The sequence below is a fragment of the Panthera uncia genome (assembly GCF_023721935.1).
Source record: "Panthera uncia isolate 11264 chromosome A1 unlocalized genomic scaffold, Puncia_PCG_1.0 HiC_scaffold_16, whole genome shotgun sequence".
NCBI lineage: Eukaryota > Metazoa > Chordata > Mammalia > Carnivora > Felidae > Panthera > Panthera uncia.
The window spans coordinates 47,901,385-47,926,660 of NW_026057576.1; the positions used below are offsets into that span (position 1 = coordinate 47,901,385).

General features: G+C 34.7%; 1 protein-coding gene across 4 annotated transcripts in view; it reads left to right on the plus strand.

The window, feature by feature from the left end:
* Positions 1–768: 768 nt before the first annotated feature.
* Positions 769–25,276, plus strand: part of UCHL3 (ubiquitin C-terminal hydrolase L3) — a 36,524-nt gene continuing 12,016 nt past the window's right edge. Inside the window, exons 1-6 of one of the 4 annotated variants that reach the window (XR_007461130.1) lie at positions 1,280–2,046; positions 6,339–6,495; positions 6,892–6,977; positions 8,798–8,845; positions 13,055–13,148; positions 14,035–14,167. Coding sequence is in view for 2 of the 4 variants with exons in the window: in XM_049647081.1 (XP_049503038.1) it covers positions 1,882–2,046; positions 6,339–6,495; positions 6,892–6,977; positions 8,798–8,845 (456 nt within the window). In the remaining 2 variants the exon portion in view is untranslated. Of the gene's footprint in view, positions 1,076–1,279; positions 2,047–6,338; positions 6,496–6,891; positions 6,978–8,797; positions 8,846–13,054; positions 14,168–25,276 lie in introns of those variants that run through there. The other 3 variants (XM_049647083.1, XR_007461129.1, XM_049647081.1) reach the window with 3 other exon arrangements.

A 25,276-nucleotide genomic window follows, 5' to 3' on the forward strand; every position in this document is an offset into this window, starting at 1 on the left:
CTTCAGGGTGGTATGGCTATAGACTGGGCAGGCAGTGTTCTGTGTTGATTAAATGAATGCCTGGTTTTTGATTAGAAGCCAAATATATCTTTCCTCCTTATTTAACATGACACAAATACAAATGAACATATTTAAAATTTTTTAAAAAAATATTTATTTACATTTTGAGAGAGAGAGAGGGGGACAGAGAATCCGAAGCCTGCTCGAGCTGACAGCAGTGAGCCTGATGTGGGGCTCGAACTCATGAACCATGAAATCATGACCTGAGCAGAAGTTGGACACTCAACCGACTGAGCCACCAAATGAATATGTTTTAAATATTCATGATAAATATAGCTTAATGGACATCCATAGACATACAGATGGCAAGATTATCTGTTAAAATAGGGATGTGATCTTCAGTTCAACAAATAAAACTTGAGTGTCTTTGGGTTAGCCAGGTACAGTGCTAGGCGATGGGATTAAAAAGATGATTAAGACACAGTTCCTTCCCTTGACTTGTGGGTCAGTTTTAATTCTTTCTGGTTGCTAGATCAAATTGAATATAGAGAAGGGCATAGACTAAGGATTTTGGAGAAAGTGGAGAACAGAGAGGGAAGTAGTTTGGAGTACTTGAGTGAACTTTATTAAAAGTGTAGAATCAGATGAAGAATAGGTATGCTATAGAAGAGTCCATTGATTTCTGTGGCCTCAGACTTTGGAAAGCATGTGACTTAAAGAAACTCATAGGTGTTGAGTACATTCTACCAAGAGTCTTTTAATTCAATATATTTCTTATTAAACCTATCTAGGACCTTATTTTTGACGAACCATATTATCGTTAGAGTTTCTTTGCCAGGCCGAGAAGCAGAGAGATGGAAAGTAGCCCTTTAACTGGGAAAGTCTTTTCTTACAGAACCTGACTATGTGAGATTAATGGCACTGTTCATGTGACATAACATGCTTTCTGTTGGTTTTATAAGATCTCAATTGATGGTCCAAGTACATGTGATCATTCTTCAAGGAGAAATACTCAAGGCACCTTAGTTTCAAACTTCAGATAGTGTTAGACTGGTAGATAACTTATATTCTTGAGGTAAGGAATAATGATGCATTTTTAATACATTTTTTTTCCTCTCCTCCTTTTTTTCCCCTCTCACCTAAAACTTATTTTGTGATGGTGTACTTTTGTAAATCATCAGCTTCATTCAACACAAACATATATTAAGACTTTATTGGGAAATTGACATTATTCACATTACTTTTTCTTTTTACCTCTGCAGTAGATTAGGGTCTGACATTTTATTTTCCTGTGAAATCTTAAGAGTTTAAAAAAATACTAATCTTCAGTTATACTCGTTTTACCAGGTATGAGAGACAGTGAAGTGGGTTTCATTGTGTACTAGAGGTCAGGAAGCCAGTTTACTTCTAGCATTTTCTGGCATTCATATAATCACTTGGATTCTTTTGGCTTTATGTACTTTTTGCTCATTGATGTAATTTGTGGTATCTGTCTATCTTTAAACCTCAGGCGTCATTTTTGGTAAGTAGGATAAACTGTGTTGATCATCTAATATAATTGTTTATTTGAGAGAACTTAAAATACGTCTTCTTAAAAGTCATTGTAGTGAAAATGAGTTTAACATATCAACCAAGCTAAGCTGTATGTGTTTGGTGAAGTCCTGGCTTATTATGTTCAATCCCAAAGTAATGGATTTTGAAAAAAAGGGATTTTGCTTAATATAAACTTTTAATGTTTGTTAATTGATATAAATAAATTGCTATCTCTTCTCACCCTATTCGTGGAAAACCTTTACTTTTCTTGCTGAACATTAGTAATAAGTATACCTTGCATTCACTTTATATATTAAATGTGCAGTAATACATGTTATTTCCCTGTTAATGTTGCAATGTTTGTTTGTTTTCAACTTTTACCAGTTTCTCAAACAATTAGGTCTACATCCTAACTGGCAGTTTGTTGATGTATATGGAATGGATCCTGAACTTCTTAGCATGGTACCAAGACCAGTGTGTGCAGTGTTACTTCTCTTCCCTATTACAGAAAAGGTACTTGTTAACTGAGATGAAGTCTCTGGTAAATGTAATGTTCTCTTTCAATGTTGAGTTAAAAACATGGTCTGCTTTAAGAATAAATGACTCCCTTCTTGCATAAAATGAGGAAATCTGGGGGCCCCTGGGTGGCTCAGTCGGTTGAGCGTCCAACTTTGGCTCAGGTCATGATCTCATGGTTTGTGAGTTCAGGCCCCGCATCAGGCTCTGTGCTAACAGCTCGGAGCCTGGAGCCTGCTTTGGATTCTGTGTCTCCATCTCTCTCCCCCTTCCCTGCTTGGTCTCTGTCTCTTTCTCTCAAAAGTAAATAAACATTTTTACAATTTTTAAAAAATATGAGGAAATCTAAAAGACATCTTAGGGGCACCTGGGTGGCTCAGTCGGTTGACTGTCCAGCTCTTGTTTTCAGCTCAGGTCATGATCCCAGGGTCCTTGGATCAAGCCCTACATTGGGCTGAGTGTGGAGCCTGCTTGGGATTCTCTCTCTCTCTCTCTCTCTCTCCCTCTCTCCCTCTCTCCCTCTCTCCCTCTCCCCCTCTCCCCCTCTCCCCCTCTCCCCCTCTCCTCCTCTCTCCCTCTCCCTCTCTCCCTCCCTCTCTCCCTCTCCCTCTCTCCCTCTCCCTCTCTCCCTCTCCCTCTCTCCCTCTCCCTCTCTCCCTCTCCCTCTCCCTCTTTCCCCCACTCACATGCTCTCTCTCTCTAAAATTAAAAAACATAAAGGACATCTTAGAAACTTAGTTTTATTAAAGAGCTGATATTTAGATTTTGATTTATAAATTCACAATAAAGCCCTGAATTAGACTTTTAAACTTGGGTAGTTTTCTTCTTTTATAAAATATGATTAGTTTGCCTCAGCATGTTTCGATATCACATTTAGTCACATTTTGATGTATATACTTTAGAAATGTTAAGTACTAGAATAATCTTAAATCTGTCTTAGAGAAGGTATAAATAAATAATATTCACATTTTAAGTATATGTGTAATTGTTTCCAATCCATAATTAAAAACAAGTCTTTAAGGAGGAAGGTATAATTAATGATAGGGGTTACATTATTTTCAGAATAAACTTGATATGTGTGGAAATCATTAAGTTTAAACACAGCTTAATTGGCAGGTTTAGGATGTGTTGGGGATTATAATTATCTATTTTTAGAGTTTGATATTTAATTTCAAATCTCCATATTTCAGCCTTTTCTTAGAATGTCATATAGATATATGCATTTTGAAACCAACATTTTTAAGTTCATTGTGAAACAGCTTTTGAGACTATATCCTTCTGATTTCTATTTTTAAACTTAATAGGATGAACTTAGTAGCTGTGAAAGATGAAGAAGTGAATGTTTGGGAAGATGTGGGAGAAGTGTTGGTGACTTTGTCATATACATGCTCAGGCCATGTTATTTTTCAGGAATAAATGAAGCCAAGTCTCACAGAAATTAAGAATTAGGCTTTGTTCAGTCCTAGAAATTTCTGGATAATTTTCTTTATGCCATAACTAAGTAGCCTCAGTTTAATATAAATAAAAAATACTGAAATAGTTCTCTTTTCTAGTTAAAGTTCTACCAAACAAATTATTTAATTGAAGAAGGGGTATTTCTTGGGGCACCTGGGCGGCTCAGTCCGTTAAGCGTCTGACTCTTGATTTTGGCTTATGTCATGATCTCATGGTTTCATGAGTTCAAGCCCCATGCCACATCAGGCTCTGCGTTGGTGGTATGGAGGCTGCTTGGGATTCTCTGTCTTCCTTTCTCTATCCCTCCCCCTCTTGCACTATCTCTGTCTCTGTCAAATAAATAAAATTTAAAAAATTTTTAAAAAGAAGGGATATTTCTTCATATTTGCTGTTTGTAATATAGAATTCAACGTTATTAATTTCTTAGTGATTATCCATTATTAGACCAAACTACTTTTAATGGTGAGGTTGTAATTATTCTGAAATTTGAGGAGGGGTTAGGACACTTAAGTTTACTCTCTTAGTCCAATGTTATTCTCATTTTTTTTTTCTTTTATTACTAAAGTAAGCCAATAGCTATCCCAGGACCCCAACTGTAAAGAATAATAAAAAGAAAAGAAAAAAAAAAGAAGCTTAAAGCTTAGGCTTTCTTAGTTGGTGTTATACAAATGTGAGTTTATGGTCCAAGTTGGAAATTTCCCAAAACATTGAGATGTATGACCTACCTTTTTTTTTTTTTTTTCCTCCTTATTAAAGAATAAATTGGATTTGGTCTCCTTCATGTAGTGGGTCATCAGTTTTTAAAAAAGCATGTTGTCCTTATCAGTAGGACTCTTCATTTAGTGGATAACCCGTACTGAAAAGGTCATTGGACCCCTTGTTAGAAAAAAAACACAATTCTAAAATATTAAAGCGAAGAATATAATGGCATCTGCCATGTTTGGTTGTTTCTTACAATTTGGCATATTTCCATTTCAGTTCATAAGGGACATATTAAAGTCACTCAAAGGGTATCTAGTGGATGTTTTAGGAGATACAAAGTGTTTCAGTCTTCTGTGTTCTGATATAGAAAGTGATTATGTAATTGCACATGGCTAAAGCATACTAATACCAAAAGAACTGTCATGGATACTTCGTTACTCTTTAAAGAAAGTCAGTTATGGTGATTTAAATGTGTGCTTCATTGTAGTGTTTACTCACCAATGAATTGCAAGGGAAGAGGCTATAAATTTCTCTCTGATATTTTTGTCTCTTGACCCTGTGTTTTCACTTTAGTCTGCTGTTAATAACTTTTTCTCCTATGCTTGCTCTGTGTCATTTTAGGATTTTTCTTCTTAAATGTTAAATCTTGAGAAGTTGCCAAATCTCATTTTGCTTTGTCAGCAAAGAACACTGATATTAAACAACGGTAAACTAAGCTGTAGGACCATATAAACATTTCAGCATAAGCTTACTATATTGAATCTTTTACAGTTTTTATCAGTTAAAGTCATATGAATGAATTAATGATTCAGAATTTATTCTGAAAATGTAAATTAAAAATTTGATTTTGAAGCAAATTCATAAAAATTATTATTTTTATTAATGTTTATTATTTTTTTTTTTGAGAGAGAGAGAGACAGAGCACAAGTGGGAGAGGGGCAGAGAGACAGGGAGACACAGAATCCGAAGCAGGCTCCAGGCTTGGAGCTGTCAGCACAGAGCCCGACACGGGGCTCAAACTCACGAGTCATGAGATCACGACCTGAGCTGAAGTCAGATGCTTAATTGGCTGAGCCACTCAAGTGCCCCCATAAAAATGATTTTTTAAGGCATATATACATTTGTTGTTAGAGGCAGTTTCTGAATTATGGGTTTACTGTAGACATCATTTGTTTCCTTAATTGCAAGGATCAGCCATCTTTTTCTGTGGAGGGCCAGATAATGAAGATTTTCAACTTTGCAGGCCTACAGAGTCTGTGGTAAAACTATTGTACTTTGCTTTTTAGTGTGAAAACAGCCATAGACAATACGAAAATAAAACCTTTCTTATGAGAACAGGCAGCGGGCCAGATTTGGCCACTAGGCTATAGTTTGCAGATTTCCTACTTTATTGGATTCTGAACGTTATAGAACAAAACAATAAAATCATCTTTCTACTCTCTTCCTCCTCCTTCTCGTCACTCGTTTTTTAACCTCTTTATTATTTTTTAACCTTTTTTTTACAATTAGGAAAATGAGACACAGAGTCATTAAGTAACTTGTGAAATAATAATAATCACACAGCAAGTAATAATGGAGCTAGGATGTGGGCTTAGGCAGTCAGGTGTAGAGCACACACTTCTGACATTTATTATTCCCATATTGTTTTTAAATCAGTTATTATAGATAATGGTGAACGTTTGTTATGAATACAATACATATTCATTTAGTGGATAACCCGTACTGAAAAGGTCATTGGACCCCTTGTTAGGAAAAAAAACACAATTCTAAAATATTAAAGAATATTTAATATTCTCAGAATCTATGGTCGCAGAGATAACCTGTTAAATTTTTGTATACTCTTTCAGATTTTTCAATGCATACATAAAGTATATTTTTTAAAAACATAAATGAGAACCATGGTAATATATATTGACCTAGAACCACCCTATAATCATGGACAGATTTCTGAGTCAGAATATATAAATCTATTTTATTCTTTTTTAAGTGCTTTATAGGATTCCATTAAGATATGCCGTAGTATGTTAACCAAATGCCCATTAATGGGTATTTAGAAGTTTCCTGGTTTTGTGTTTGAGTACTTTTTAACGTATTGTTTTCATAAGTAGACTATTGACTTTTTTTTTTAATAGTATGAAGTATTCAGAACGGAGGAGGAGGAAAAAATAAAGTCTCAGGGACAAGATGTTACGTCATCAGTGTATTTCATGAAGCAAACAATCAGCAATGCCTGCGGAACAATTGGACTCATCCATGCTATTGCCAACAATAAAGACAAGATGCACTTTGGTAAATAATTTTTTATTACTGCTTGTCCATCACCTCCCCCCAACCCCAGCCACCAGAAGTCGTGAGTTGACTTACTGAGCAGTAGGTGGTGCTGTGGTTCTTTCTTTTAAAGTATCAAATAAGCATTTTCCTTTCTTTTTCTTCTTTTTTTCCCCTAGTGGGAATGTATATACTGTTAGAAGAAATATTAATCTTTCCCATTCTTTTATAATGTTGATAAAAAGAGGTTTCACAAACAACTTAGAGCCTATCATTTATCCCAGTATTCTTATATTCCCAACTTAGCAGTGAAAGGGTTTTTATCTAAAAAAAAAAGAGCATGCTTCTAGTATTTTCATATATCAGTGTCTTTGAGATAACAAACCTTCTCAATTTTATCTTCTTTAATATTCTCAGAATCTGGATCAACCTTGAAAAAATTCCTAGAGGAGTCTGTGTCAATGAGCCCTGAAGAACGAGCCAGATACCTAGAGAACTATGACGTCGGTACCTTCTTTCTGTCTCGATCTCATTTACGGGCAAAGTTTTGTGGGATTGTAGATACTTTTGGGATGTTTGTCTTGAAACGTTAGTTTTGAGCAATTATGGATTTTATTGTGTCCGTTAAAAAAGACCTTCTGTACTTCATGTAACATTACCTGAAATATCCATAAATGTTGATGAATTGCCACTTCTTTTCTACATCTAGAGCTGAATGACAGAAAAAAAGTTTGATTTACAAATTTTTTAAATATTTTATGATTGACTGTTCCTTACCACTCCCTCCCCATAATAAATAGATGCCTGCCAATGCCCTGTGTGTGTTTCACTGGGAATTTGGAACAAGGCTGAAGACCAGTGGAAAAAACAAAGGCTTAAGGCTAGATGTCAGATCATATGTTAGCTATTCTATCAGCTTAGTAATGTTTTTGCCTGTGTGAAGACATAATCTACTTGTACCATTTCATAGAATTGTTTTAGAATGACATTTAAATCTTACTGGTTTTGGACTCTTATTTTTCTTTTGAAGGGCTTTTAAACTTTAATTAACACTACTAGGTAGATGTTAAGTTCTTTGGAATTAGAAGGAGTATAATGTACAGATTATTTGGCTAGAAAAATGCCTCATACAGAGTTTGTGTCCAATAGATTCATTGATTTCATCATGTTTTAGCATTCTTACCTACTTTGACTATCTTAAATTGTTTTTTCTTTAAAAAACCTACAGATCATAAAACATCTTTATTTTACACAAAAGTAAACAACATGAAAGTCACCAGTAATCCTACCGATAAGAAGTAGCCGCCATTATTAATATTTTTATAGGGAGTATATAAGTATATACACAAGTTTTTAAAACAAAAAGTTGATCACACTGTAATATTGTTTTATAACTTGCTTTTTTCACTTAACTTATCACAAACGTATACCATACCAGTAAGTATATATTTGACATCATCATTTAATGGCTGCATAGCTTTCCATTGTACAGTATTTTATTTTACCAATAAATTATTGTTGGTAATTTAATACTTTTCCTCTTTATTCACTATTGAAAGAAATACTACAAGGTATATTATTGTAGCTAAATCTTTGAAAATGTCCTTAATTATATATACTTATGTACAGTTATATGTAAATACAGAAACTCCCAGAAGAGAAATTGCTGGATCAAACAATTTGCATGTTTTTAAGGCTTTGATACTTATTGCCAAATTGCCATTCATAAAGGTTGTACTTTTCACCTGAAAATGACTACTTTTGCCCATTTTCTTCATGTTTGCTAATAGTGGGTACTGTAAGGGCATTTTTTTTTTCTTAAGTTCAGAAAACTGAAATCTCTAGCTTCTGATAAATGCATGCTTTTTGCTCCACATTTTTAAACTGCTGACTGAAGCTGCATGATTAAGCATAACTACAGCCAGAGCCGCAGAGGAGCATGTAACCTGGAGAAACAGATGAGATCAGCTTTTTCAGTCTCTATCTGTGAGATGCTTACTTTATTCTAGTCCCAGTTGAATAAAGTGTTAAGTGTTAGTTCTAACAAATAATTTAAATGACTCCCACTTAACACCTGGAAATTACAAATAATCAAATATTCAGTTTCCTAAGTCTTCAGGGATTTGTGGGTTAGAAAGTACAGCAATTCATTTGGTTACTCAGAAATCATTCTTAAATATGTAATGCTAAACTGTTCCTAAACTTCTTCCGATTTGTTGTTTCTTAACAAAGCTTTAGATGTTAAAACTTAGCATTGTTGTTTTCTTTTAGAAAGTTGGACACGGTCATTTTTTCCTGTTAATTCCTTGTGTTCTCATTACAGGCTATCCGAGTCACTCATGAGACCAGTGCCCATGAAGGTCAGACTGAGGTATTTCCCATTTTTCAAAACTTTACTTGCTATGTGTAAGTCTAACCACAGTGTTCTCGTATGGCATGTAGTTTTAGAAAACCACTTGGACTTTTTTTTTTCCTTTGAAGGAATCTGCTTATGTAAAAGTCGTCATGAAGTAGCACAAGAACATACATTGGTAAACTATTAGTAGGCACTTTGATATCAGCTGTCTCAGTCTGTCTAATCATTTAGACAGATTGCAGGCTGTGGGCCGTTTGCGTTCCCTATTAGAGTCCTCTGATTTGTGCAAGTGTTTCGAGAAAAATACCTGTGCTATAGTACGAGCAGATGAGCCTGTATGATTTTCAAGACTCTGTCATGCCCAACCTGTGGCAAAAAGCTATGTCATTCTCTTTGCTCAGTAAATCTGTTCCAGGGCAATATGATGGTTTTTTACCATTTTCACTCGGGTAGCTAGTTCCTCACCTGGCTCACCTCTCCTCTCCTTCTCTTGCCTCTTTTTTTCTTTCTCTTGGTTGTCTTCATTCCCTCTTCCATTTCTTTTCCTTCCCTCTAAGCCTCGTGCTCCTACTCGTGGGAGGGGTGTCAAAAGGTGTTTCAGCAAGATGAATTAGAGTTCAGTTGAAGTTGTTTGGTGAATTCATAGCACATCTGAGTGTTAACACCAGAGAATTATAGATTTTCTTTCTTATCCATCTGGGACTTGAAACCATAGTTTTTCGTGTACAAAGATCATATTACCTTTATGCATTAAGAGTACTTGAAAACACATTTGAAAAATACCTGATTTAAAAATATTGGTCTTAAATATTTGCACTATCTGCAAAAAAATTTAAGGAGAAAACAATTTGATACTATGGTATGACTGCAGTTTTTCATAGATTGAACTGGATAACTGAGTGTTTATAATAAAGCCATCTAAGAATTTGAACACTAATTCCCCCTATAATTATATCTTCTTGGTTGGTCTCAGGTTCTACTTTCAGAGGTGTGGACTATTGTTTTTTGACCAAGTTTGCACACACACACACACACACACACACACACACACACACATTCACATACACACACATACACACACACACACACACACACACTATCTCCAGATGGCTATAACACCAGATTGTGGATTAATCAAACACTCCCTTTTTTTTATTGCTTTGTATGATCCTAAGCATGTTCTTAATCTTCACTCTGCTTTGCTTTTTTGTTTGTACATTTATATTGTTAGAATTAGCAATGACGATAATCAGCATGAGATTGTTATAAAATACAAAGATAGCTATTTGTAATGAAGCAAAATTAAATGTAATAAAGCAACATTAATACATGTTTACTTCAAAAATTTGTCTTTGCGTTACCTTATCTTGCCTTCTTTTTGGTGGCTTTATCCATATTATGGCTTCAGTAACTCCTTTTATTTTATTAAAAAAAATTTTTTAATGTTTATTTAGTTTTGAGAGAGAGGGAGAGAGATAGAGAGCAAGCAGGAGAGGGACAGAGAGAGAGGGAGACACAGAATCTGAAGCAGGCTCCAGGCTCTGAGCTGTCAGCACAGAGCCTGAGATGGGGCTTGAACCCTCCTGAGCTGAAGTTGGAGGCTTAACCAACTGAGCCACCCAGGCGCCCCTTCAATAACTCTTTTTAGATGATGTTCACAGCTCTTTCCAGACCTGACTCCACTTTTTCTAATCTTGGATGTATTTTAGACGTCACCTGAATGACCCCCAGTATTTTGGAATACACTTGTCCTTGTTTGAGCTTATTATGTTGTATTTTAAACTTTTCTTTCCTTTATTTTTTTCTGTTTCTTGTAATAGTTTCATCATACGTTTTCCCCACTGTCACTAATTTAATAGAAATTTGTTTAACTTCTTCCTGGAAGATCAGCTTCTTATGTAGATTGTCAATCCTTAATCTTTATTCTAATACTCATTCATTTTTACACAGTTCTCCTGGATTACCTTTCCTGAAACGTAACTTGAATTATTTTGGGTACTCGGATTTTTCTGAAGTGTTTTAGTGTATAGAAAACAGTGATTTTCAAGGCAAGGTAGAGGTAGAAGTTAGGATTTTCTGAATAGCTTTTTCTAAATTTACTTTCAGAAGAATTAATCCCTTTTGTTCATTTTGTATCTTTCATAGTTGAGAATCCTTGCTAGAGTGAGCCCTATTTTTTTGTGTATTATAGCCCTAAAGTGTATCAGGGTAAAAAAAAAAAAAAAAAAAAAAAAAAAAGAAATGCGTTTGAGAACCATTTCCCAGGCATATACAATAAATTTCAGGCTCTTTAGCCTAGCTGTAGTCAAGCTTTTCCTAACTCTTGTCTTTCTAACTTTTCAACAGTGTTCTCTCGTTAAATATTTCTCTCTTGCTTTCCTTCACTTAACTGTTGCTAGGCTTTACCTCTTGCAGTTTACTTTTCTAAAATTATTCCTTCTGTTCATCTCTGCTCTTCCTACTTCTACCCATCCTTCAAGATCTGGCTTAAATACTACCTTCTGCATGAAGCAATCCATTCCCTTTATGGACTCTTTATATGACTTCTATTATTTGCATTTAGCTGTTTTCATATTCTTTTTCATTTATTTAAGATGTATATATTTTCACCTTTTAACAGCTCTGAAATTAGGATGTATTTTTGCAGTTAATGTCGTAATTTACTCTTTAGTATCCCCTGATTAGTTGTGTATAAAGTGACATATCTTATAGCCACTGGTCCCTTAGCTTTGACGAAATGTGGTGTCATGTCCACCTTACTGTGGCTTAGACCTAGGATTGGTGTCTGATTCATTTGGACATGCTCCAAAATATCCAGCACTATTCCTTGCACATGAGCACAGTACATATTTATTATTTCACTAAAATTCCCTCAGAACTATCCTTAGTGGTGTAAGAACTTAAAAAAAAAAAAAATGTTTTTTTCCATAGTCCCCTAGGTAAACAGGACATACCCATTACCCATTGTTCTTCAATGCCGCACTATTAACATTTTGGGAAGGGTTCAGTTCTTTTGTTGTATGGGCTGTTTTGTGCATTCCAAGGTGGAATATATATACTATAGTCCAGGGGCACCTGGTTGGCTCAGTCGATTAAGTGTCCAACTCTTGATTTCAGCTCAGGTCGTGGTCTCACAGTCATAGGATTAAGCCCCACATCAGGCTCTGTGCTGAGTGTGGAGCCTGCTTGGAATTCTCTTTCCCCTCTCTCTGCCCTTCCTCAGTTCACGCTCTCTCTTTCTCTCTCAAAAAAAAATTACTATATTATACTCACTATTTTATTGACTCTCAGTCACTGAGAGAACAAAACTTAATAGCATATATTTTCAAATCCAGTATGAACCAGCTTAAAACTTTTGCACCAGGTACTGTTTTTGTGATCATCATCAGGTTCATCTACCATCTATGGGCTGAAGAGTCTTTGACATATTATTACCTCCATTGCTCTCTATATTCTAGCACACTGGTTTTTGTCAGTTCCTGGGAAACACCTAAGTCTTTCCAGTTTGTTTTTGTTTGCTTGGGCTGCCATAACAAAATATCACAGACTGGATGACTTAAAGAACAGAAATTCATTTTCTCACAGTTTGGAGGCTAGAAGTCAATATGGTACCATCAGGGTTGGTTTCTGGTGAGCCTCTCTTCCTGGCTTTTAGATGGATGCTTTCTCACTGTGTCTTCACATGGCCTTTTCTCTGTGTGCATGTGGAGAGAGGGAGAGAGAGAGAGAGAGAAAGATATATATATATATATATATATATATATATATATATATACATACACACACACACACACACACAGAGACAGAGAGAGGGATCAATCGATCAATATCTTGTATCTCCTCTTCTTCTTCTAAAGACACCAGTCCTATCCAAGGTAGAGCATTACCATTATTAACCTTATTTACCTCCTTGAAGACCCTATCTCCAAATATAGTCACATTGGGGGTTAGGGCTTCAACATTCGAATTTGGGGGGAACACAGTTCAATGTATAACACTACCTGACTCAGTACTCTCCTGGAAATGCCCCTCCTATTTGCATAGACCTCTCATCCATGGGGTCACTCCTTAAAAGTCATTTTTCAGAGGTATTTCTTTTATCACTCTCATATACATCCACCTCTGAATTTTCTGTCACAAAATCCTGTTTATTTTCTTCCTGGCACTTTTAAATGATTTATAATAAGGTTTTTTGCTTGTTTGTTTCTTCTGTTTATTTATTAGACTGTAAGTGCCATGAGCTTTGTCCCATTCACCTTGAATCCCCAGGACAGTGCTTGGCATGTGTAGGAATTTATGAGAAATTACATATACAAAGGTAAGGAGCACAGGATGTAGGTTTGTATGCTGACTCCACTACTTAGCAGCTTAGGCAAGATACTTTCCTCAGTGTAAAATGGAGATAGCAGCATCTACCTTATGGGATTGTTGTGAAGATTGATGAGCTAATCATATAAAGTCCCTGGCATATAATGGACCTTCAATAAATTTTAGGTGGTAATTTTATTTTATAAGCATTCAGAAAATGAATATGAATGGCAGAGGATGAGGCTATAAGAAGGTGAGGATGAGGCAGAGGAGGAAGTTAACAAGGCAAAGCCAGACAAGGAGGGGGCCTGGATTTTATAGGCAACAGGAAGCCACCAAGGATGGTGTGTTTAGTTTAGTTCATGGGTTATCTGTGTGGAAGTTGGATATGGAGCCTCACGCTATGGGGAGATAGCTGAAATCTTTTGTATTTGGATAGTAGTTAGAGCCTTGAGAATTCTATAGAGGGGGAGTGGTGGTGGGCCACAATAAATCCCCGGGGCATGTTGGTGTTTACAGAGTGGGTAGAGGGGGAAGAGAAGCCAGTAATAACAGTGTCATAGCAATGGCAGTAGTCAGGGACATCTTTGTTACTCTGTCAGAACATGTCCATGGGAGTAGAGCAGCCCAGACCTTAGTGCATGCAGAGATTTATAGCCTGAATGAGAAATCAGTAAGTTGAGTCACCCAAATACAGTGGTATTTTCAGAAGACTGGCTTACTTAATAGGTTTCTGTAGACCAGGTGTCTGTTTACTCATGTGGTTTTCCCATCCCATCATCCCACCATGATCGTCAGGCAGCCTTTGGCTAATCCAGAAATTTGGACAGTAGCCCCACTTCACTTAAGTTTCATTAACCCAAACTGAAAATTATTGCTTTCGTTTTTCACTTAAGATAAAAGAACAATGGGATATGAGGAACTTAAATTGTGTGTTGTTAAAATTGTGAACAAGTGTCAGTGATACAGTCAGTAATGGAAGCAATCTGCCAAGTCCAAGGTGAAGAAGAGAAAAAAAAATCCAGAAAGGTATTTAATTTGCCTTTAAACTCTACTTTTACTTCATTGATGCTTACCTAAAAAGCAGTTTCTCCCAAAATACTTGAAAAATTAAAAAAAAAAAGCAATTGTAAAAGTTTGTCTTTTGTCCATAGTAGTCTAGGAGCTAGTCCAGATAGGAGTAGAGCTCTCCTGATGATTTATTGTTTATTTAACTTTTTACAAAATAATACATTTATCATACTTTTCAGAGCCTTCCATTCAAGTTTATCACAACCGTGAAAAGTAATAGAAATGGCACTACTGTTTTATTTATGGTTTTAAATAAACATGCCAAAGTGGAAAGTGCTTTTTGACTTACATATATTCACTTCCAATCTTTTTTAAAAAATTTATCTTTAAAATAGTTAAGATCAAAGAATTTTGTGGGAATCTTTTTCTTTACATTTTATCATGAGCATTTTCTTGTTTCATCAAGACCTCTTCATAAAAAATTCTATGTGGCTATCTACTATCATGTGAATGAACCATAATTTACTTTCCAGGTTTTTTTTTAACTTTTGATGTTTGTATTGTTTTCAGTTTTTCAAGTTAAAACGGTAACTTCACTGAATGTCTTTCTTTATCCAAGTATTTATTCTACGTTCTCTTTTTAAAGATAGTTTCCTATATGTAGAATTACTGAATCCAAGGGCTGAATATTTCTAAGTTTCTTATTATATAAAATAAAATTGTCTTTCTTTCATTTGATCAACTAAGTAACCTGTTTGAGTACCTGTAGTACCAGGCACTGGGCTAGGAGATGTACGTACAAAGGTGAATAATACGTAGTTTGTGTCTTTCAGGATCTCTTACTTCAGTGGAGATAATCTCAAAAGTAACCCTTACCAGTGGTGAATTCTGTTTTTAAATTTTACCATGTGTGATAGAGGGAATATGTTTGATTGCTAAAGATAGTTCAGAATTCTTTACTAAAAGTTTATAGAAGGAATTTAAATCATGAAATTGAATTATAATTTATTTATAATGAAATACGTAATAATGTGTTTTGCTTAGTGTTGTCCATTAAGTGGGAGTTTATTTGTTAGGTAAGCAGTAGATAAATTGTGATTTTAAGTATGTGTTCATATATGTATACACAGTCAAAGATAAAGTGTGTGTGTGTGTGTGTGTGTATGCATGCGTGTGTGCGTGTGCATGCATGTATGTGTATCTGGTTGGCTTGGCCCTATCAATGCAGACTGTCAATGGAGGAAAACAGTGTCAAGTCTCATTTTAATTCAGTGTATAAATATACTTTGCATGGCTTCATTTTGCTCTTCAATACAGTTTTGAGTGATTTTGATTATGTTAGAGTAAATTAAAGTGCTTACATTTATTTCTCTTCTTTAAGGATTTATTTTCTTCTTTCCCATGTTTGAAAGAAGCTAAACCTGTTAGGAAGAAACTTACTTCTTATACAACATAAAGTTTAAGTTCCTAATATTCTTAGAAGAATCAGATGGAAACAAATGGAACTCTGATGCAAAGTATGCTTTTTAAACCATATAGCCTGCTTTTGTTAAGGAAATCTGAAATTGCACTTTCTGACTTTTTTTTTCCATTTACTTTCCATGCCTCATTTTCTTTGTTTCATTCCAGTAAGACTTAAGGTAAATCTTTTTTTGGGCAGCTTCATTTAATTTCATTCTTAAAATTGAGAAATTCTCTGGAACTCCTGGTTCTTTATACTTTTGCCTCTGTTTCTCTTATTTTTCTTTTTTATTGTTGTCATTCCTTCTTAATATTATTACCCAGAGAAAGGCATGTTTTGAAATTATATGTAAAGTTGAATGGGGGAGCTGAGTTGGAAGGAGGGAATACAAATTAGAATTAGTCACATTTGGGAAAATGTTATTGGAATGGTTCTTTTTGCTCCTGTATTTTCAAGCACTGACACCATGTCTCCAAGCATGTAATCAGTTCTTTATCTAATATCACTAGAAAAAAATGTATAGATAGATTAAATTAGTTGTTGAAAGGTAAGAAATGCAAATACTACTCCATCCTGATTATACTTTTCCCCCCCCTTTCTTAGGTTAAGTGCTTTGTCCTAAAATGGATTAAGATATTCTTATCTTTCTTCTTCATCATCTTTTTAACTTATTTATTGTTTTTCGGTACGCTGAGGGTTTTGGAAATAGCAATATTAAACTATTATTTTGGAGGAAAATTCTTAGACTGAATTAATGAGTATACTCTTTTAGATCTGACTAAATGTAACCCTTCTGTGTAAAAATGTCTTCAGTAATAAACATAGAATCAAGATTAGGTTTGAAGATGGTGAGGTTTTTGTTTGTTTTGTTTAAAACCATAGCTTTCCAAAATGAAGGGGGTGATGCTAGGATTTAAGATTTTTTCATTTGTAATAAATGAGAACCTGTTCTCACGTTGTTAAAAAAAAAAAATCTGGGAATCAGCTTGACCAGCTTAACAATGGTAAGCTTGAATTTAATGTAACATGTACAGATATGTCATTATATTGATAGAGATTTCTGACATGGAGAATTGTAAATTGAAGTGAGGAAACACAGTTGTTAAATTAGTAGAGGAAAAGTCTTTCAAGAATGTCTTGAAATCTGTGGACATCTTGATTTATTAGATGAACAAAATGAATAAATTTGCCATCGTGCAGATTTTCCATGGAATATGTAGTGATATTTTGTGTATTTTGATATGTAGCCCATGTTTCACTTTGACTTCTTTGCCAGCTAAACATGGATACTGTGTAGGAAAGTTTGTATCTTTTGCATGAATATCGTTTTACTTTCCTATTTTAAATTTGGACCTTACTTTTAGTGCAATCCGATATATTGTACTGAGCTTTCCAAAAAAATCTACAGAAATCCATTTAGAATTAATTTATAATTGTGATTTTAAACTTTTCAAGTTTTACGTATGTGGACATATTCCCATGCATGTGCATATACATATTCATACATGAATGCACACACATTTACAATTTAACTTCTTTTCATAACATTTGGCAGCCCTAGAGAAGTTCCTCATACTTTTTCTTTCCATGTGCCATTTTAAACTCAGCAATATTGCTGAGGCCTGAAAGGACATATACATTCAGGAAATAACTGTTAAATTTAATTGTGATCAAATACATATTTTATCAACAGGTCAATAAAAGGAATCATGATTTCCAATGATCATATAAAGAAGCTAAAATTATTTTTAGAAGTGGAATTTGATTTTTTTACAGCATTTTATTCCCATTTCTACCCTGTGGAAGGAAAGGAGATATTATAAAGAAAATGCACATTGTTTTCTACTAGAGGTGCACAAATATCGTAGGTTCTCAAGCCAGAAAACTCTCACTCTGAGATGACTGGGGATGCTTGGAGACATTAGGCGTCACTCTGGGTGCCACAGTGTCAATTGAGGAAGTTTTCTTTGTACTCTTAGTGTCATTTATGGTTGAATGTAATGGAAATTGAGGTGCTTATTAGCTTCCAAATATTCTCATCTTAATCCTCACTGCTTTTGAAACCATGTTTGTCATCTTCCTTTAATGATGGTTACATTTACTGAATGCATCTTACATGATAGGCATTATACAAAAGGACAGGTGTACCCTATTCTAATCTTCTAAATTCCTTAAGGTCTATGTTACCCCATTTTACAGATGGGAAGACTAAGAAGTAACTCATCCAAGGTCACATAGCTAGTAAGTACTGACCATGCTATCAAGGCAGAAAAACAAAATAACTCAAAATTGCTAAAACAAAAAAAGAAGAAAGGGAGAATTTTTAATTTTAAATTTTTGTTTTTATCCTAAGAGCAAAGTTAAACACAGCTCATAATTTAATGCAAATATGTAATGCATCACAAGCGACCATTCTTAGTTGTACTGAATACTTTTATTCTTTGTTACCCTTATATCTAAGTTAGCTCTTAGTAGATTTTTCCTTATATTAAACATAAAATCTTACCCTTAAACTAACCACAGTCTTTTGGTTATCATATTGTGTATATTTCACAAAACAGTAATTATTTTAAGTATCTACCAGCTAATGATCCCTTCGTGTTCAGAAAATTACATGGTTATAATGATATTTTTCTTAATAACAGGATGCCTATTAAAATGAGAAAATGTTTTGGGTGTAAGCCAAAATCACTTAGTTTATTTTAGCATTTTAGAATAATTCAGATTTAAGCACTTACAACAACCTTCCAAACACTTGATTTCTTAATAGAAAAGTATTTTTTAGGCAGACCCTTGGCCCCCTTTTAAAAAATGTGTGTATCATTTCTTTTTAGCCTTTACAGTATTTTTAATTCATTGGTTAAACAGTTTAAAGAGTAATCTTGTCATTTACATACACACAGGGACATTCACATTAATGGAAAGAAGGTTTTAAACAGACACACATCCTTTTTAAACAGGCACACAACCTCCACCTTTTAATTAAAGGTTTAGATCATTTCTTTTTAGCCTTCATGATATTTCTAATTTTTTTTATTGTTATTAAACAGTTTAAAGAGTAGTTGACTCATTTTCTCACATACAAAGTGACATGCACATTAACTGTGAAGGAAAAATAATTTGGCTTTGTAGGACCTGGGTATTTTATTTTTCTTTTATTTGTTTATTCTGAACTAGCTCTAAGTGTTTAAAAACAGAAACATTTGAATTGTGTTTGAGGAATACAAATAGAGATAGTAATAGATTTCCCTCTATTAATCAGCTAAATTAATTGACAGTTGATGGGTGAGTGGCTCTGTATGCAATGAAAACACTGAAATTAGAGCCAGGAGTGTTCTGCCTCTGGTTTTGACTGTTACTAGTTGAATGCTTTGGGCAAGTCAACTAAGTCCTTGTGCTTCTGAATATTAAAAAACAAAAAACCAGCTCCCCCCCCAAAAATAAAACAGTGTCCTAATAAACCCACTCTGTTTTATTTTTTTATTTTATTATTTATTTTTTATTATTTATTTTTATTATTTATTTTATATTTATATATAAATTATATATAAATATATTTATATATATTAATATTATTATTATTTTATTATTATTTATTTTTATTTATTATTTATTTTATTTTATTTTTATTTATTTTATTATTTTTTATTTTTTTGTCTTTTATTTTTGACTCTGACAGGATTTAAGTTAGAATCAGAATGCTTAAAAATCTCTGAAAATGAGTGTTTATGCCTAAATCTTTCATGCAACAATAATTTATTAAATTCCTAAGGGTTCTTTGTGAAGAGCAAAACATTTAGGCTGCTTTTGAAATGCCTGGGGTTCTGAAAAGTCTATTCTAGGTTTTCCTGAATATTATATAATGAAGAGATAGATTTGTTATTACATGTGAAGTGTTCTATATGAAGTCACCCTATACTGCTGCATTGCCTACACAGCAGAGGGGATGTAGATTCAATGGTAAAGTCTGGCACATGTTGATATTTTTAATAATTTTAATGAAGTAAGTAATTTTTTAAGCAATTTTGGATTCTAAAAGACTATAAAATCACCATAAGCAGTCCCAAAAGGGAAGCTCTCATTCACTCCACCAGCCTCACTGATACTTATGAGATAGACTAGGGACAAGACTAGAGAGAGCTCTAAGGTACAAACCTGGGGAAGGGAGCAGTTTCTACTTTGGTTATGGCACCAAGTCTGGATTCTTCTCTACAGAGCAAAACCTAAAGATGCTAGGACAAAAAACCTTCTTTGGGGAAGGGAATAGATAAAAACCACCCCTTGGGGGAGGGGCAGAAATCTATGAGACAAATCACTGGAGGAGGAAAGCCTGCTTCTTGATATTCAGGGACAAACAGCCTACCTATAATGGTAGAGCCAATGGCTAAACCAGAACAATAAAGAATGTCTCTATCATCTCACCATTAAAGACCAGCATGCACCAATAAATGTCAAAAGTTTGAGAGTGAGCAAGAATAAGGAGAAAAACCTCTGAGCACAGGCTCTGAGAAAAATCCTAAACCTGTCAGTGGAACAAGAACATTGAAAAAGAAAGCATCGAACAACCCAGCTGCTACCCTAAGCACAGGGTAATGGTAGATGAATTTTAAGGTGGTAGGTTGGTAAGGTTAACCATAGCCAAATAAAACCCAAACAGCTCAACTCCTGACTAGATTGATTCAGTTCCACACACTAAAGGCCTACCAGAAGGGACATGCCCATTCTCAGGCATAAGTACTATTTATCTCAGTTTGCTCTTACACAAGATGTATAGCTTTTAACCAAAAATTATAAGACAAGGAACAAGAAAAATAACAGTACACTGTTATAAGACAAAGCAGTCAAAAACCAGAGTCAGATATGATTTGGATATTGGAACTGTCAGATGCAGCTTGAAATAACTATAATTAACATATTAAAGGCTCATGTGAAAAAGGTAGACATGTACTAACAAATAGGGAATATCAGCAGAGAGTTTGAAAGTACAAGAAAGAATCAAATGGAAATGATAGTAATGAAAAATATGGTACCAAAGATGAAGAATGCCCTTAATGGGTTCACCAACCAATAGAATTGACAAAATTGAGGAGAGAATCAGTAAATTTGAGGACACATCACTAAAAATTGCTCATACTGAACCACAAAAGTAAAATATACTGTGGTAGTGGTTTTAGGGGACCCAGGGCATCTCAGAGTTGTGGAGCAATCTCAAATGATCTGATACATGAAAGTAGAATCCCAGAAGGAAAAGAGAGAGGTGGGGGCTAGATGGAGACATAGGACAGTAAAAATATTTCAAGATCTAATGGCTGTTTTTCAAAGAATAATTAAAGACATCAAAGCACAGCTTCAAGAATCTCAACATTAAGATAAATACCCCTATGCTCCCAAAACCAAACGCACATAGACACGGAGATATATAATATTCAAACTGCAGAAAATGAAAGCTCAATAGAAAATGTTCAAGGCAGCCAGAAGAAAAAGACACATTGGATACAGAGGAACAAAGATAAGAGTTACATCAAGCCTCTCAGATATTATATAAGCCAGAACACCATGGAATGATATTTTTGAAGATGAAAAAATTAAAATGTAACAAAAATATCTTTTAAAACTAAAGGACACATAAAGAGATTGAAACAAACAAAAACAGAGAATTCATTAACAGGTTACCTGCACTACGATTTGGTACTACACAAAGATTTGTGGAGTGCTGAAAATGGAACAAGTGAAAGTAAATATAAAATAAGTATTGTTCTTTTTTTTAATGTTTATTATTTATTTTTGAGAGAGAGAGACAGAGTGCAAGCAGGGGAGGGTTAGAGAGAGAGACAGACACAGAATCCGAAGCAGGCTCCAGGCTCTGAGCTGTCAGCACAGAGCCCAATGCGGGCGGGACTCGAATCCACAAACTGTGAGATTATGACCAGAGCTGAAGTCAGATGCTCAACCGACTGAGCCACCAGGCGCCCCTATTGCTCTTTTTAAAAATTGTTTTAGAAGACAATTGACTATCAAAATAAAAAATGATAACCATGTATTGTAAATGTATAGCATATATAAAAATAAAATGTGTGACATTAGCACAAAGGATGGAAGAAAGAATTTGGAATACTGCTGTTAGATTTTTAGATGACTTACGATGTGGTATAATAATTACTTGAAGGTACACTGTGACTAAAGATATGTATTTTAAACCCAAGCACAATTACTGAAAAAATTAGAAGTATAAACAATAAGACAATAGTACATATTAAATGGAATCATAGAAATAATTCAAAAAAAGGCAGACAAGGAACAAAGAACAAATGGAAAAAATAGAGAACTGGCAAGATGATAGATTTTAATTCAACCATGTTAATAGTTACATGAAATTAATAAAATATAAATGGTCTAAATGTAAACACACAAATTGAAAGAAAGATTATCACATTAGTAAAAAAGCAAAACTCAATTATGTGTATCTACAGGAAAGTCACTTTAAATATGAAGACATGGAAATCTTAAAATGGGAAAGATACACAATGAAAACATCAAGAAAGCTGGGATAACTATTGAAATTAGGTGAAGTAGACTTCAGAACCAGGAATATTACCAGTGATAAGGACATTGTAAGAATAAAGAGATCAGGGGCGCCTGGGTGGCGCAGTTGGTTAAGCGTCCGACTTCAGCCAGGTCACGATCTCGCGGTCCGTGAGTTCGAGCCCCGCGTCAGGCTCTGGGCTGATGGCTCGGAGCCTGGAGCCTGTTTCCGATTCTGTGTCTCCCTCTCTCTTTGCCCCTCCCCCATTCATGCTCTGTCTCTCTCTGTCCCAAAAATAAATAAAAAACGTTGAAAAAAAAAAAGAAGAGATCAATTCACCATACCTAAAGTTTGTGTGTGTAGCTAAAAATAGAACCTCTAAACATATGAGATGAACACTGATAAAACTGAAGAGAGTAATAGACAAATCCACAAATACAGTTAGATATTTCAACACTCTTCTCAGTAATCAGTAGAACAAGTAGACCCAGAAAATTAGTAAGTATATAGAAGACCTTAACAGCATTGTTATACAACTTGGCCCTATTAACAGTTGTGGAACATTCCATCCCCAAACAGCTGAATATACATTCTTTTCAAGTACACATGGGATGTTCACCAGGACGTACCATATCCTGGACCAGGAAATTAACAATTTTTTAAAACGCTGAAATCATACAAAGAATGCTTACTAGCCATAATGGAATTAAATTAGAAATCATTAACAAAAAATATCTGGAAAGTTACCAAATATTTAGAATTGAAACACTATACTTTTAAATAGTTCATGGATCAAAGAGGAAGTCACAAAGGAAATTAGAAAATATTTTGAATAAAAATTTTAAAAATCCAAATTCAGCAAAAGCAGGGATTAGAGAGAAGTCGCTAACATTAAATGCTTATAGTAGAAAAGAAAAACAGGAGTTACAGAAAAATCTATAGCATTAAATGCATAAAGTAGAAAAGAAAAAGCAGGGATTCAAGAGAATTGATAGTATTAAATGCTATGATAGAAAAGAGGCTTCAAGTCAGTGATTTAAAGTTTTACCTTAAGGTGGTAAAAGGAGCAAATTAAACTGAAATCAAGCAGAAGGAAGAAATGATAAAAGCAGAAATCAATGAAATTCATTATTGTATTAAAGGTCCTTGCCAATGCAATAAGGCAAGAAGAAAGAAAGGGCATATGGATTAGGAAAGAGGAAATAAAAGTGTCTGTATCCATAGTGAGCATGTTTTTTTATGTAGAAAATTATATAAAACTGTCAACTAACAAAATATGGGCAGTCTAGAGAAGATATTATAACAATATAAAATCATGAAGGTGATAACTACACTGCTGTTATGCAAGAGAGTTCTCTTGGTTATAGGAAATACTGAAGTATTTAGGGGTAAAGGACCAAGTATGTAACTTACCTTAAACCCTCAAATGGTTCAGGAAGAACATTACATAGAGAGCATAAATGCAGAGGACAAAGCAAATGGGGGGTAGGATGTCATAGGCATACATTTCAGTGTTTCCTGTACTTTCTGCTTTTATAACTCTATAAATGTGAATTAAGAGTTTTTAAAGGGTTTTTTCAAAAATGGCAAAAAAAGAGGGCCATTACACTTCAAGTTGGAAATTACTTACAGTAAGCAAACATGAGGGATTAGGTAATATCTGCCTGTAGGAAAGAGTATGCTTGCTTACTGCTTGCTATAAAACGTGTTTCCCCAAACTGAGTGTTCCTCTCCTGTAACGCAGCTCACATGTGTGCAGCCATCCTTCTGGGCCCTCTGTGTTGCCTTGATGTGAGTGGACGCAAACATATAGATGATCATGCTCCTGGCTGTGCTATAAGTAAAGTCCTGTTTCTCTGACCCAGGAGTCTCATGTCTTCTCCCAGGATCAACTTTTTCAATTGAAAGGGTAAAATCAAATCTCAGACCTCATGGTCTAGTGCTGTGAACATTTCCTACTTGTCCCTATTTCTCTTCTTTTTCTCACAATGAATTCTTTGCCAGGAATCCCTTTCCCATTTCACCTGCCCAAACCTTACACATTCTTTCAGTGTACACCCTTCAGTTCTGCTTCTAGCTTAGTGATCACTCCCCCCCAGATTCTTAGAAGATTTTTGTTTTATTCCACTGCTCAGTCATCTTTCCTTCCCTTTCCTTTTTTACTCCATTTTCTTTTCCCTTTCCATCCATTTTTTTTCTCTTCCCCATTCGCTCCTCTCTTTTTCCTGTTGAAATGTAATTGGATTGAATATGACAAACTTCTGATTAGACTATGTGAGAGCAGTTTATTCCTGTATAGAGCCAAGTATAGGTTTTTTTAATGTATTTCTTTTTTTTTTTTAAGTTTTTTTTAATGTTTTATTTATTTTTGAGAGACAGCGTGAACCTGAGGAGGAGAGGGACAGAGAGAGAGGAAGACACAGAATCTGAAGCAGGCACCAGGCTCTGAGCTGTCTGCACAGAGCCCAAGGCAGAGCTCAGACTCACCAGCTGTGAGATCATGACCTGAACCCAAGTCGGACATTCAACTGACTGAGCCACCCAGGCACCCTTATTTATGTATTTCTGATTGACTGGTTCTTATTGAGAGCCACTGAAGTGTTCACAAACATGTTTTTTAAACCCTCATCACAGAGATAGCTTTATTTTAGGTTAGTGTATTGTTTATATAGACTGAAAGTACTAAGTAGGATCATAAAATTTTCAGGGTTCAGAGAGTCTTAGAAATCATTCAGGGAAAAACATTTCATTTTCCTGAAGAGAATGAGGTCGTGGTTAGTGAAATTATTGCTTCCCAAGGACTCATATTACTATTCTTATTGCTGCTTCTCACTATGGTTATAAATGATTATAGTTTTTTCATACTGCTTTAAATCAATTTTTTTTATTTCATGTACTGGTTGTATTTATTGGAAGTAGCAATCATAAAATTATCATTTGGATTACCATTAATAAGTTAGTTATTGTAATCATGTGCATTTTGTGGAAAACTGTTGGACCAGATTCAACGTTTGTGGTATAATTATGTTTGAAAGTTTCCACTCTCAAAATATCTAATTTTAAGAGGATTATACTTCTTGTTATTAGAATCTAGTCTAATAAATTAGTAATAAAATCTTTCTTGTGGACAGTTGGGCAATAC